The sequence below is a fragment of the Ciconia boyciana genome, chromosome 12 (assembly GCF_034638445.1).
Source record: "Ciconia boyciana chromosome 12, ASM3463844v1, whole genome shotgun sequence".
In the NCBI taxonomy this organism is placed as follows: domain Eukaryota; kingdom Metazoa; phylum Chordata; class Aves; order Ciconiiformes; family Ciconiidae; genus Ciconia; species Ciconia boyciana.
In genome coordinates, this window is record NC_132945.1 from 11,999,614 (window position 1) to 12,013,294 (window position 13,681).

Here is a 13,681-nt window from a genome sequence, read left to right on the forward strand (position 1 = left end):
GGGAGAAGGAATAAGAAACCAGCCCCCCAGCCCTGTGCCCCCCCACTGCCTCCCCCCCCAGCACAGCCACTGTGGTGGAGATGAAGGATTTGTTTAATTAGACGACAAATCCTCCCACTGCTGCACAGATGCAAACAGCAGCAGCTCAGGCAGTGACTGCTTCCTGGGGGAATCTGGGCTGCGAGAGTCGGGGTGTAGGGCCGCCATGATGGCACCTGCATCCCACGGAGCTGGTGTGTGTCACGGTGCCAACAAAGCTGTCACTGTGCCCCCACATGACAGCATGCTGGGTGCTACCTGCTGGTGGTGGTCATGTGGCTGCAGAGGATGCTGCCATGAGGACCATAGTGTGACCCCAGGTTCGCTCCCCCACTCTGTCCTCTGCCTCCCACGCTGTTATGGGCTCTGGTGTGGCTGTCCTGGGGTCCCTGTTGCAAGTGGCATCCTGGCAAAGGCATCTCATCCATCCCCATGTCTCATCACCTTGCCACCCCCAGGTAGCAAGGCTGATTCTCCCTGTGCAGCTGCTGGCATGGAGGGGCTGCATAGCAGCATCACCTAAGTAAATGTAACAACTGGAGCAGCAAATGAGTCCCCTGTCCCCAGAGCCACCCCGGGAGAGGAGCCTGCATGGCATTCGTGGGTTGTTTCTGCCCGGCTCAGCTGCAGGGGGCATGCAGGAGGGTTGTGCAGCTGCTGCTCTCCAGCCGACTCTCTGAGAGCTGCCTGCGTCTGTGACTGGAGAGAGGCACTGGGTGCTGGGTAGGAAATGTCTGCATCTCTCACCTCTTGGTCCTACCATTGGGTTTGCTCTCCAGGAAACGCCGCAGCATGCTCTCTGTGGCTTGGGCATGAGGTGCTGTGATAGTAATCCCACCCTGGGGGCTCTCACTGCTGTCCTTTTGCCGCCCGACCCAGCCATCACCTCCCCAGCATCCACTTGCTCATCCTTTGGGAGACCCCCATCGCGGCTGGCACCCGCTGGCCATGGGAAGGGTCCTGCCAGCCTGGGGACAGGGCTCTGAGCGGCCAGGTCAGACCCTGTCCCCTGGTTCCTTGGAGGGGGCATCACCCCTGGCACAGGTAGGCAAGCTGGGGCTGGGGCTGGCATGGGTGTGGGCGGGAGGAGAAGCATCTTCCTGGGTTCTAGAGCAAGATACAGGGAAAAGCTCCCTCTCGGGGTAGAAATCCAAGACAAAACATCGCGGGCACAACCTCCGCTGCTCAAGGACTGCCCTGGCTAATCCAGGACATCCCTCAGCATCACTATCCCTCCTCTGGGCTCAGGAAAAGCATGGGACAAGTTAGCACCTCCTTGGCTGTTTGGAGGCACACAAATTCACCCAAGCCTTTCAAAATGGGTCCCATGGGCAGCAAGAAAGAGATGGAGCTGAGCCTGGCCCTGGTGCTGCCTGCACCCTCCCTTTACAGATCCCGCTCCAGCTTCACAAGTGCAAATAGAAACAGTGTGATCAGGACCAGGCTGTATTTGCTCTTCTCAGACATTGTCGGCTCCAAGGAGGCAGAACGACATTTGTATTTCCCTTCCAGGATTTTCTGAAAGGTAAATGAGAACAGTTCAAGAATATGACCCCATGAATGGCAGAGCGAGAGAGTAATGAACAGCCCGGAGAACATCAGTGTGAGGCATCTGTTTACCCTCCTTTAGGAAGAAAATCAAGGAGAAAGACAATGGATGTGAAAGGCAAATCTGCTGGAAAATCAGCCAGGGGGAAAAAAAAATCACCTTCTCCCCAAATCCATAATTAACCCAGGGGACTCGCTGCACCGGGCAAGGAGCTTGGTGAGAGTTTTGGGGGGAAATTAGAAACTAGAATAAGAAAGCAGTTTGGACCAGCATATTATCCCCAATTTCTGCAGTAAATTACAGGGCTATTCAGTGGGTAAAAGGAGCAGCGAGCAGCCAGCAAGCCCTCCAACGCCTGGGCTGCCTCTCACATCAGCTGGGCCCCAGGTTGTGCTGCCAGCAGCTGCCTGAGCCCCTGATTCCCCCCCAGGCATGGGCAGCCGTGCCCGCACACCTGTGCCATGTGGCCCTGCCACCCTGGCTTCACAGCCTGCAAAAGATGTAGGAACAACGGGGTGGCAGCGGGGCTCCTGCATGCATTGCTTCCAGGATGCCAGACACCCTGCCCCAAGCATGGCTTGGGGGCTGGTGGCCCCCTCTTCCCCCCAGGCTCCCCTCTTTCCCCTTGGGCTCCTCCTATGCCAGTGAGCGCAGGCATGGTGCACGGGCTGGACAAGGAGAACCTTCCAAATTTTAAAGCTTGGTATATAAAAAAAAATCAGGCTCCTGCAGGGGAAAACATCAGCCAGGCACACCAAAAAGGAGGCGTGGGCAACTGCTCATCTTCTCTAAAGGGTGACTAGGCAGGGAGGTGAACTCAGCTTGGGTGTAATCTCAGCTGGCTTGCGCCTCCATGGCTGCCGTTCTGGTCCCAGATAAAGTCCGGCAGCTGACACAGGCAGGAGACAGGCACTGGTGCCAGGGAGGAGGGCTCTGCCCCCCGAGTTATCCAGCAGGGCTTTGTCGTGCTGCCTGCAGCCCTGCTTGCTGAGTGGGTCCTGAGAGCCTTTGAGCATCCCTGGGGAGCTCAGGGTGTGGGGTCCCACTGCTGCTGACTCCCATGCACAAGGCTGGTACCCATTGCCCAGTTCTTGGCTGAGCCCAGCAAGGGTTTTAGCCTGCTCCTCTCCCGCACATCCCTTGCCCTTCGTCTGTCATCCCGTGACACTGGCCTGTCCGTCTGTCCTTCAGCGTGACTCTCCTGTCCTCTGCCAGCCTCTGCCAGCTTTTTTTTTTTTAATTTAATTTTTATTAGCACATTTTGCAGGCTTGCAGCAACCCAGGAATACAAATAGGACAGCGAGTGCAGCCAGGCCTGGGCAGTGGCAAGCGGGGCTGGCTCCGGCAGGTGGCCTTGGCACCACCAGGAGGAGGCAGCTGGACAGATGCTGCTGGTGCTGCTGTGACCTTCCCGCGGTTGCCGTCTCCTCTCCGCTTGGATGGGACTGCCTGGGACACCAGGAGATTTTGCACGGCAGGAAAATCCCTGGGCATCCCTGACTGCTGCGGGCAGCTGCCTGGCTCAGCCTGGCCGCAGTGCTGCCCTGGGGCACTCGATAGCAGGACAAGTCTCCGGCTGTCCGGCCAGGATATTTTTACCCGGCTGATGGGTGAACCGAGGCAGTGAGGTGGGTGAAGAAGGACAGTTAAAATCAGCAGCAGATAACAAGAAATTCAGCCTGGCTGGAGAAGCAGCTGCCTAAAAATAGCAGCAAGGTTCTCAGCTGTGACAAGATACACCGGGATTTCTCTCGCTGCCCCATGTATAATGGATAAGGGTGCTGCACACGCCATCGCTGGCTCCTCTTGGGTGTACCAGGGCTGTGCCTGCATTTTGGGGGTGCAGGGTGGAGGGGCTTTCTCTGTTTTGCAGGGTCAGCACCCACTGAAGCGTGATTTTGGCCACTGTGTGTCTTTGAAAACCTGGTCCCATGCCCAGGCCAGTGCAGAATATGAGTCTGCGGGGATGTAAGCAAAGACATCAAGGGCGGGGGGGAGGGGGAATATCCTCCCTGAAACTGCGGGGCTGCGGCAGCCAGGAGCAAGCAGGAAACCTTCTTCTTCCAGCTGGCCCCCACTGTGACTTGCCTCCCCACTGCTTCCTGGCTCTTCCCGGGGAGGGCTGCCCATGAGCCTGGCATGCCCGTTGGGTGCCAGGGGGCCAGGGCAAGCAGGAGGCTGTCCTGTGCCATCAGCATGATGGGAGTGGGTGTGACAGGCTGTCTGCGGTGATTACGGGTGAGATGGCTGCATAGGGGAAAGGGGACAGGGAGGATGCTTTGTTTCTCTGCCCCATATGCTCCTGCTTGCTTTCCCATCTCGCTTCTTTGCCGTAATGTGGTGGAGTGGTGCAGATCGGCAGTACCCGTGTGGCTCTTCCTTTGCCATTGCTGTCACCTGCTTGCCCCTCCAGCCCCAAACTTGCCTTCCCCATGGCCCAGGGAAAGCCTGAGTCTGAGCTACAGCTGTGAAGCACTGAGGTTGGAAGAGAAAAACCCACAAACATCCCAGAGAGGCCTTACCATGTGGGGGGGTGTATTTAGAGATGTATGTGTGTGTTTTCCTCCAAATACTTCATTTTGGTGCAGCTCATTCCAGTGTCTTAGTGCAGATTGCAGGTGGCTGGGGAAGGAAAGCCTTCTCCATGTGTAGCCCCTGGCATGCCTCGTGAGGGGCAGCGTGGCAGTCCCGGGCTCTATTAATGCATGCAGGTAGCTAAGCCCTTAATTGCCCTGTGGAGGGTGGTTTTGGACATAACTGGCCACTGCCCAAGGGTCAGAACAAATTGCAAGGTGATCCGGATTGATTTATAAGCATGTTTATTTTTACCAGCCTGGCGTGGCCCCCTCCTGGCTGGCAAACAGGGATGCATCTCCCCTTCCCTGCCTGAGAAATAGCAGCATTTTCTCTGTCAGGGACAACCCAACAAGGAAACTTTTATGCGGGCTGGCAGGCTCCCTGCAGCCGCACGCTGCCCTTGGGGCCTCATCCAGGAAGGGGCTGAGCTGAAGGATTGCTGCAAGCGTGCAGAACCGTGCAGTTACACACTGAGGATTTGCAGGAGAGGCTCTCACAACCTCTCCAACTGAAATGCAAAGGGAGAGGGATGCAAGACGGCCTTTTCAGCATCCCCATGGCCACATGTACCCCTAGGGCTCTGCTTCCCCCAGTGTGAGCAGATGGTGCAGTGTTTGGGGTGCCACCCACCCAGCTGCTCAGTGCAAAGTACCTGCTGTGCTGGCAGAGGAAAGGCAACCCCAACCACTTGCCTGCACGCTTTCTTCTCCCTCAAGCCTTAGAAATCCAGGGAGGGGATTCCTCCCTTTTCCCATCTCCTTGTTTTGCAGCTCTGCTCTGGAGCACCCGCGGGAGCACCGCTGGGAGATGGGCTGTCCCTACTGCCAGTGGGTGAGGCTAGCAGCAGCTCTGGGGGGTTTCCAGCCCAGGAGGGAAACGCTTGCTGCCAAACAGTGCCTGATCACCAAGAATTTTAAGCCACTTTGTGCAGAAATCACAGTCCCTCTGAGTTGCCCACCTTCTCCCCAAGGCGGTAAAGCTGCTGCTTCCCTCTAGGGTGTTCAGAAATTGCAGAGTCAGCAAGACTGGAATTTCTATGGAAATAAAAAGAAGGGCTTATATTTTTTTCCCCGATGTCATTTTATTTTTTTTATATTATGTTATATTTTATATGCTATATTTATGGGGGTTTTTAATGTCCTATTTTTTCCTCCTCGTAGCCAGGGGTCCCCCTGCACTGCCCTGGGGTGCAGGCTGGGCCCTGCTGGTTTCCAGTGGCCGTAGGGGTCACAGGCTATTTCCAAAGAGATGTTACAAGGCTGTCACCCTCTCATGGCCATTACGAGGTGACCATGGCTGGGTGACATCGCTGCCAGGCCACCTGGATGCCACCTGGAGGGCTAAGGGAGGTGCCCAAGGATGCTGCCCACAGCAGTGGCAGAGGCTCTACCTGCTCTGTTGTCCCTCCCCAGCCCTTCCCATCCCACAGCTGTCTGGGGACACTGGGCAGCTCTCTGCCACCCTGCCTTGCAGTGGGAAACCGAGGCAGGGAGTAGTGCTGGGGCAGCCAGGAGCTGGGTCCCATCAATGCAGGGTGCAGCTGGCCACCATGAAACCCTGGCAGTATTTGCACAGCTGCCCAAGTGGTGTTTCCCCCCCAACCCATTTGCAGGCGAGCCAAGAGGTGGCTGTTTGGGTGGGTGAGGAAGGGGCAGGGGTCCCCACAAGGTGGCCCACCCTGCTCCTGGCCTTCTGCAGCCCAGGGACCCCCCAGCCCACCAGCGTCCCCAGCCCCAGGGACAGCCAGGCCCTGCCACCTCGCTGCCTGGCACAAAGCAGGACATTGAGGGACACAGTGGGGCTTTGTCCACCCCGTGCCTGCTCGGAAGGGGCAGGTTGCCCTCTGCAGGCTTCCCCAGCCCTGTGCTGGCTCTGCAGCCGCAGCACCCAGGGGACCTGGGGCACCCATGGGAGCTGTGGCACCCATGCGACATGGGTCATCCAAGGGAGCTGGGGTACCCATGGGAGCAGGAGCACCCAAGGGAGCTGGCTCCATCTGCTGCAGCCCTGGAGCCATACCCGTCACCTGGGGACCGTGGGGCTGTGCCCGCCTGAGCGCTGTTCCCCCACGGGGGCCAAGGGGCCGGGAAAAGCAGCCACAGAATTCCCATCAGAAGGGAGAAAGATCCCAGTTTGGAGCCCCCAAGGCTGAAAGCAGGTCCCTGGGACGGGGGACCTCCATTCCCCGCTGGTGGGTGCTGGGTGGTCGGGGAGGTGACAGAGGGGCATCACTGCTGTCCTGTGGGGCTGGTCTCCCACACTGCCACAGCAGGCAGCCAGGGGCAAACACAGCCCGGCTGGGTCTAGGGGGGGGGTCCCCAGAGCCACTGATGAGGGGACACCCCATGAAGTTGCCCATGACCCCACGCTGCTCTCTTTCTTTTGCAAAAGCCTTTTCCCCCAAAAGCCTTGAGCGGGGCCGTGGAGCGGCTCTGCCCACGCGGCCACCAGGCACCCAGGAGCTGGCAGCCAAGGGGTGCCGGGGGGGGGGGGGGCCGGGGGGAGGGGCGGGGTCCTGTCCCTTTAAGGGGGGTGGCTGTCACTCAGAGAGCCCTTTTCTTTGCTGGAGAGCGGGACAGGCACCCAGAGCGGGAAATACAGGGCGAGGGACCACCAGGCAGGCGAGGGCTCCCGCAGACAGCACCAAAGCAGCCAAGCAGGCGGTCGGGGGAGTTGACCAAGTCCAGCGCCATGGGTGAGTATGGGGTGAGGGTGGCAGACACCGGGAGAGCTGTCGCTGGTGGCTCTGGGGACCCTGTCCCAGAGCAGAGTGCCCTGAAACATTCCTCTGGCACCGGTCAGGTCCCCGTGGCCCCAGTGTGGCCAAGCTGGCCATGGGAGCTGCCAGGGAAGGATGCCTCAGCACAGCGGGGACAGTGTTTTCCTTCCCAAAATGGTTTTCTGTCCCTGTGTGCTCATGCACTGTCTGTGGAGACAGATGCCATCCCCACAGCCAGTCCCACCTGAGCCCTCACCACACGGGCTGGAGAGATGAGAGCTCCTGCCCAGGCCTGGCGGGAGCTGGGAGGTTCAGGCAGGGCAGTGAGACCTGCCACAGCTCGTGCCACTTGTATGCCGGCAGACTTGGGAAAATGGAGGCACGCCTTGTGCCTCAGTTTCCCTATCGATACACCAGAGCTAATACTTACCGGCATACCCCGCAGGGCATCAGGGTGCTCTGTTCCCAGGGGTGCCATGGGCTGCCGGCACCCCGCCTCCTCCTCCTGCCTGCAGCGTATTGTTTGGGTCCGGCAGCAGCTGAGCCTGGGAACAAGGCCCAAGATTGTGCGGCACAAGGTCTCTTTTTCTCCTCCCTTCCCCTCCCCAGCCTTCCCCAACACAGGCTTCCCAAAGCCCGAGGGGCCGGAGCTGTGGCAGGGAGCCTGCCAGGCTCTGCCGCATCCCAGGATCCGCAGCCCCCTGGGAATGGGGTCATTCACCGTGTCCCAGCCCCGGGCACCTGCCACACCACTTCCCAGGTGACCAAAAATAAAAATTAAAAAGGCATGTTTGGCCCAGCACCCTGCTGGGTGCACAGGGCTATCCCCGTGCGTTCCAGCGAGGTTCGGGGAGCATCGCTGGCCAGGAGGAGTGGGACTCCCCCCCAGACCTGCCGTGTCCAAGGCAAACAAGTGGGAGGGGTCCCAGCGCTCCCCCATAGTGCTGCCTTTGTTCCCTGTTTGCTTTCAGCATGGGGCAGCCTCCGGGTTGGCAGTGCCAGGGACAATCCCCCATTGTCCTTGGTGCCACCGCGCAACCTTGCTCCCAGTGGGAAGGGGAGGGCACTGCTGGCCAGAACCCCACGGCTTTCTTGTCCTTTGAGGGAGGAGATAAGCACTGTGGGGTCTGTGGAGGGAGCGTGGGTTTGGGAATGCTTCCCACAGGTCCTTTTTCAGCATTCAAGGCACAAATGCTGTGCCCAGATGGGATATGCCCAGGCAGCCACCGTGCTCGGGACAGTGGGGTGCTGGAGCCCACAACTTGGGGAAGGGGAGCAGCTTCCCTGTGCAGAGGTGTTGCACAGCCAGGGTAGCAGGTTATTACAGCTTAGCTGGAGCCACTGACATTCCAGTGCAAACCCACCTGGCTGCCCGCCCTCAAACTGGGCAGGAGAGCGGCTGGCTGAGCACCCTCATCGGGAACCTGAGCAAACAATCCTGCACGTTAGAGCCCCAACATGCAGAAGGAGCAGGTGCCCATGGCCCCACTGATGAAAAAAATCCAGCATTTAGGCAACCCAAGCAGCACGCTGGCACGTGCCCTCGCTTTCCCTATTCACACACAGGTACATGTGCCCTCTTGCCAAATATCTGTCCTGGAGGTCTAAATCTATTACACAAGCACTGACGTTCAGGGAACTAACACGGCTCCTCTCCATAAGCACATCTGTCCACGTAATGGGGCTGTTGCAGCCCATTAGCAGCTTGTTTGCCAGGTCCCACTAGCATTATCGCCATTAGCTACATCGCCTTGTATTTCCATCTTGTTTCGTACTGGTCGGCACGGCTGGCTCACCTTGGCTCCCTGTCCACCTCACACCCAGGGGCTGCCTTGCAGCCCCAGTGCCCCACGCTGCTATCAGCCCCTGTCCCTGGGCACACTTGGGTGCAATCCTGCCTGGCTGCTTAGAGAGCTCTTGGGGAAGCTGCTGGGTTTGGCTCTCCAGCACCGCAATGAATCATTTCTGGGTCTTCCTTCAACCTGCTTCCTTCTTCCTGCCAGGCACCTTCTTCTCCCTGTGCTTGCCTGCTCCTGAGCTGCAGGCTCCAAGCGCTCCCTGTCCCGGCAGTCCTGTCCCACCTCACCTCTCTTCTCCCTAGGTTTGCTCGAGTGCTGTGCCAGATGTCTCATTGGGGCACCCTTTGCTTCGCTGGTTGCCACTGGCTTGTGCTTCTTCGGGGTAGCGCTGTTTTGTGGCTGTGGGCACGAAGCCCTCACAGGCACCGAGCAGCTCATTGAGACCTACTTCTCCAAAAACTACCAGGACTATGAGTACCTCATTGACATGTAAGTACCCTGCTGCAGTGCATTGCCCTCATGCTGGGGCCCCTTGCATCTCTGTCTTGCTCTGGGCCGGTGTCTGGCCGGGCTGTCCAGGGTGATGCTGTCACCTGGGCACCATGGAGACCCCAGGCTGCATTTGCTGTGTGCCAGTGCCGCGGCTGCATGGCAGGGTCCAATGGCCACTTGTTTCCGTTTCACGCCTGTTTTTATCTGACCCTCGCTAGATGTCCTGGCTAGTGCTGGACCTCTGCACTGGGTAGGTATGGAGGGCACGGGGGAGCCAGCAGTGGCCAACAGTCTTGCTTGCCCCAGCTTTGCCCCAGCTCACTCCTCTCATGGCTTCACCTTCTGTTTCGGTCCCCCCGGGGTGGCACAGGGAGGGTAAGTCGCTGCGGCCAGGCTGCCCCAGCCATGCCGCACGCAGGGCTGAGCTCCCCGGCACCACCCCAGCTGAGCATCCTGAGCATCCCTGCCTGCTCCTCTCCCCGGCAGCATCCATGCTTTTCAGTATGTCATCTATGGCACGGCCTCCTTCTTCTTCCTCTATGGAGCTCTGCTGCTGGCTGAAGGCTTCTACACCACTGGTGCCGTCCGGCAAATCTTCGGGGACTACAAGACCACCATCTGCGGCAAGGGCCTCAGCGCAACGGTAACCGGGGGCCCGAAAGGGAGGGGAGCGCGAGGCCCCCAGCGAGCTCACTCATTGCAGCGGGTGTGTCAGTGTTTGGGAAAGTGGCTAGGACATCCTGACAAGGTGATCTTAACTGGGGTTTGGCACCCCTTCGCGCGCCTGCAGCGGGTTCGCCACGCTTGGCGTGGCCGAAGGGCAGGAGACTGCGGCCGTCCGGGTTTCGGGGTATCCCAAAGGGAAGCGCAGCCCGGCTGCCCTCCCCTAGGCCTGCCGTGGCCCCTGGGGACCAAAGCAGCCCAAATGGCCACATTTAATGAAACTGCTTCATGTTTAAGCATTGGCAGGGAGAGCCACGAGGATCCCTGTGGTGCCGGCAGCCCGAGGCTCTCTGGCACCTGGTGCCCCTGGGGTTGTCCTCTCCGCTGTGCTTGGGGACCATGACAAAGTGCTGGCAAGGGGAGCTCATGGCCTGGGGGAGCGGAGGGGATGGCTGCGGTTCCCTCGGGGGCCGGTCGGGGTGTCACTGTGGAGGGAGGGCAGGAAATCCGCATCTGCACACCAAGGCAGGTTTTGCAGCTGCCCTCCTGCGGAGGCCAAACCCTGCTTGGCCATGGCTGTGGCTCCCCCTGCCCCGCACAGGAGATGCCAGCCATCCTGCTGCTGCTGCCGGTCACCCCCATGCATGCGTAGCTGGCCACAAGCCTGGGGTTGATGCTGGCCCCGTGAGCCACAGGGCACCCGGCTCGGGCTGCTGCTCCATGCTGGCTGCTTGGGGATATGCTGGGTTTGGCGGGTGGTGTGGAGACGGATGCAGGCTGTCTCAGTCCCCTGCCTGCCCTGCACCTTCTCCTGCCTGGGGACCCTCGCGCTCCCCTGTCCATGTCCCTGGCTGCTTGATAACCACGGCTCTGCCCTGGCTTGTCCTGCCCCTTGTAGTTTGTGGGCATTACCTACGTCCTGACCATCGTCTGGCTCCTGGTCTTCGCCTGCTCCGCGGTGCCCGTCTACATCTACTTTAACACTTGGACCACCTGCCAGTCCATTGCCAATCCCAGCAAGACCTCAGCCAGCATCGGCACCCTGTGTGCGGATGCCAGGATGTACGGTAAGTGCCGGGTTCGCCGCCCAGGAGCCAGGGCTCAGGAGAGGAGGAGAGGGGATGGAGGAGAGGGTCCGGGCAGATAAGTCTGGGATAAAGCAGGGGCAAGTGCTGAAGAGCCCCAAAACACCAGGGTGTGTGTGACATGTGGCTGTGGGAAACTGAGCAAGGCAGCTGGCTGGCAGCCATGCCTGGCTCACCTGGCTCCCCACCTCTCACCAGGCATCCTGCCCTGGAACGCTTTCCCCGGCAAGGTGTGTGGCTCCAACCTGCTCTCCATCTGCAAGACCAGCGAGGTGAGCAAGTCCTGTCACCCCACGTGTGCTCCCCTCAGTGGGTGGCCTCAGCACTGGCCTCCTCAGCCAGCACATGGGACCCTGGGAGCTCAGCCCTCTCTTCCCTTGCAGTTCCAGATGACGTTCCACCTCTTCATCGCAGCCTTTGTGGGGGCGGCCGCCACACTGGTCTCACTGGTGAGTTGGTGCTCCCCCTGCCTGGCCGTTCTCCTCCGCCCAGCGAGGACGTGGGGGCAGAGGACAATGGATGTGCTGGGCATGGACGTGACAGAGCCCATGCTTCTGTCATTTTCTGGCACATAAGTGCAGATGGAGAATTCAGGCCATAAGAAGGTAGAGGTAGCAGCTGGAGGGGATCTGGAGAGGCTTTAGGAGACCACCGGGGAGAGGTCCTGCTGCTCGTGCACTGAGTCCCCTGCCTCTCCCCGGTTCTCCTATTGCTTTACACCAGTGATGAGACACTGCGCTGTCCTACTGGTGCAGCGGGGCCACAGGGCTCCACGGGGAAACTCCCCTGTTGGGGTGCTGGGCTGGGGGATGCCACCTCGGGTGTACCCCAACGAGGAGTCCCACACCGCTTGCCCTCCTCGCCCATGGGAGCTTTGTTTCTCCTCCTCCCCCCTTGCTCACTCTCTTCGCACCCACAGCTCACCTTCATGATCGCCGCCACCTACAACTTTGCTGTCCTCAAGCTGATGGGCCGAGGCACCAAATTCTAGCCCGTGCAGTGGAGCCCAGCCAGACCAAATGCCCTTCTTTTCTCTAACCCCGAGGCTTTAACACTGCAGCCATCCGACACCAGGTCTCCTGCGTTAACTTTGCCTTCGCCGCTGACTCTCCTCCTCTTCCTCCCTCGCATCCATCGTGCTGAGCATGACCAGGAAGGAGAGCTTCCCACCAATGGACACCTCTTCATGCACTTTTCTCTCTCTGCTCATCCGTAACCGGTTCACTCTAAGGCAAAGCCCATCAAAACCAGCCAGAGAAGAGGCGGGACTTACTCCAGTGTCCTGATATTGCCTAGGGATGAGCAAAGGCCTTCATGCACCTGGGAGAAGGAAATCCATGTAGGTGGCTCCATGGCTCCATAGCAAGAGGCTACCTAGAGAGAAAAGGAAGTTGGCCCAGTCTTGGTACCATTGCTAGAGACTCTCCTGGAGCTGTCTGCTGTCACCACCCATGGATGGAGAATAAGAGAAGGATTGATTTTTTTTTTCCCCTTAGCAAAGAAAGATAAATTCACCCCAAATTGCCTGCTGCAGCCAAGGCAAAGGGAGTTCAGGGCAAGGATCTTCCCATTGCGGAGAAGAGAGTGCTGACCCCAATGCTGATAAAGCCCTAACCCAGCTGCCCCCCTTAAAGCCTAAAGGAGTTGGGCATCTCTGTAGACAAGGGGGACTCTTGGCTTTACCCTCCAGGGAGCAGAGAGGCAGCAGATAGGTTTGACTGAGAGGGGACATCTCTGCACCATGCCATGAGAGCGTGAAGCCAGAGCCACCCCTCCATAGGCAGGGGATGACCCTCTGGACTGTGCGCCTTTGCCCGCCCTGCAAGCGCCACACTCGCTGCACACTCTCATCCCTTCACAATGGTGCTCTTCTCTGGGGTGATGTCTGCTTCTCTAACCTCCGCTGCATTGGAGAGCTTGATTTGTTTCTCACCCACGTCAAATGTAACTTTCCCTCATTCTGTCTCCCTCTTCCTCTCACTTTTATCCCCACGTTTCCTGCAAGTCAGGACAACTGTCTTGTGTCTGCCAGGGTGGGAGGGACTGGCAGCATATCGCTTCCAGCCAAAACCCATGAAGGAGCTGAGGAGGGAAGGAAAGGCGGCAGTTCGAGGGTCACAGGGCAGAAACACGTCCTGTCTCTGCAAACCAGGTCCTTTCTGGTGCCAGTTCAGTCTTTTCCCATGGAGGGGGGCAGCAGGGCAAGGAGTTTAGTGGAGATGACCTCTCCCCCACAACTGCTCTCCATGGCAGCTGGAGGAAAGCCCTCTGGCTGGGTAGCACAGGTCCAGCCAGACCCACCAAAACGCTGTTTCCAGTCCTCCCCACCAACTGGTATTTTGTTTTGCTTTTCCCTGCCTCTCCTTAATGCTAATCTTAGTGTTTATTTATTGGAGAATCTACTTTCAGTGGCAGACTGTAGCTCCATCTTGCATGGATTTTTTTTTTTGTCTGTATTATTATATTTTTTTTAAGTGCTGGTTTCAGCAGGGGCAAGGATAAAGGAGCAGATCTGCGGAGCAGAGTGTTTGAAGGATCCTTGCTGCCAGCAATGCTGAAATAGGTTGGCCAGGCTACCAACGCACACGGGCTGGGGGGGGGGGAAGATGCCAGGAGGGACAGCAGGGTGGGGAGAAACCAGTCAAGATCTGGAAATTCATATTGACGCTATCTCTCTTGGGGTTTTGCTGGGGTTTTTTTGGTATCCATTTAACAAAAAATAACCAGATCCTCCTTCCCACCCTTGTCCCCAGACCCC

General features: G+C 58.7%; 1 protein-coding gene across 1 annotated transcript; it reads left to right on the plus strand.

Annotated features, from left to right (window-relative positions):
- Positions 1 to 6,856: 6,856 nt before the first annotated feature.
- Positions 6,857 to 11,914, plus strand: PLP1 (proteolipid protein 1). Its single transcript, XM_072877373.1, has 7 exons — positions 6,857 to 6,860; positions 8,986 to 9,172; positions 9,662 to 9,923; positions 10,737 to 10,905; positions 11,122 to 11,195; positions 11,307 to 11,372; positions 11,843 to 11,914. The coding sequence occupies exons 1-7, from the start codon at positions 6,857 to 6,859 to the stop codon at positions 11,912 to 11,914; spliced, it is 834 nt and encodes a 277-aa protein (XP_072733474.1).
- The last annotated feature ends 1,767 nt before the right edge of the window (positions 11,915 to 13,681 follow it).

Excerpts from the sequence above, each read along its gene's own strand:
- PLP1 (XM_072877373.1), top strand. Across the intron at positions 11,196-11,306 it reads CCATCTGCAAGACCAGCGAG|TTCCAGATGACGTTCCACCT; the intron begins GTGAGCAAGTCC and ends CTTCCCTTGCAG. Across the intron at positions 11,373-11,842 it reads CCGCCACACTGGTCTCACTG|CTCACCTTCATGATCGCCGC; the intron begins GTGAGTTGGTGC and ends TCGCACCCACAG.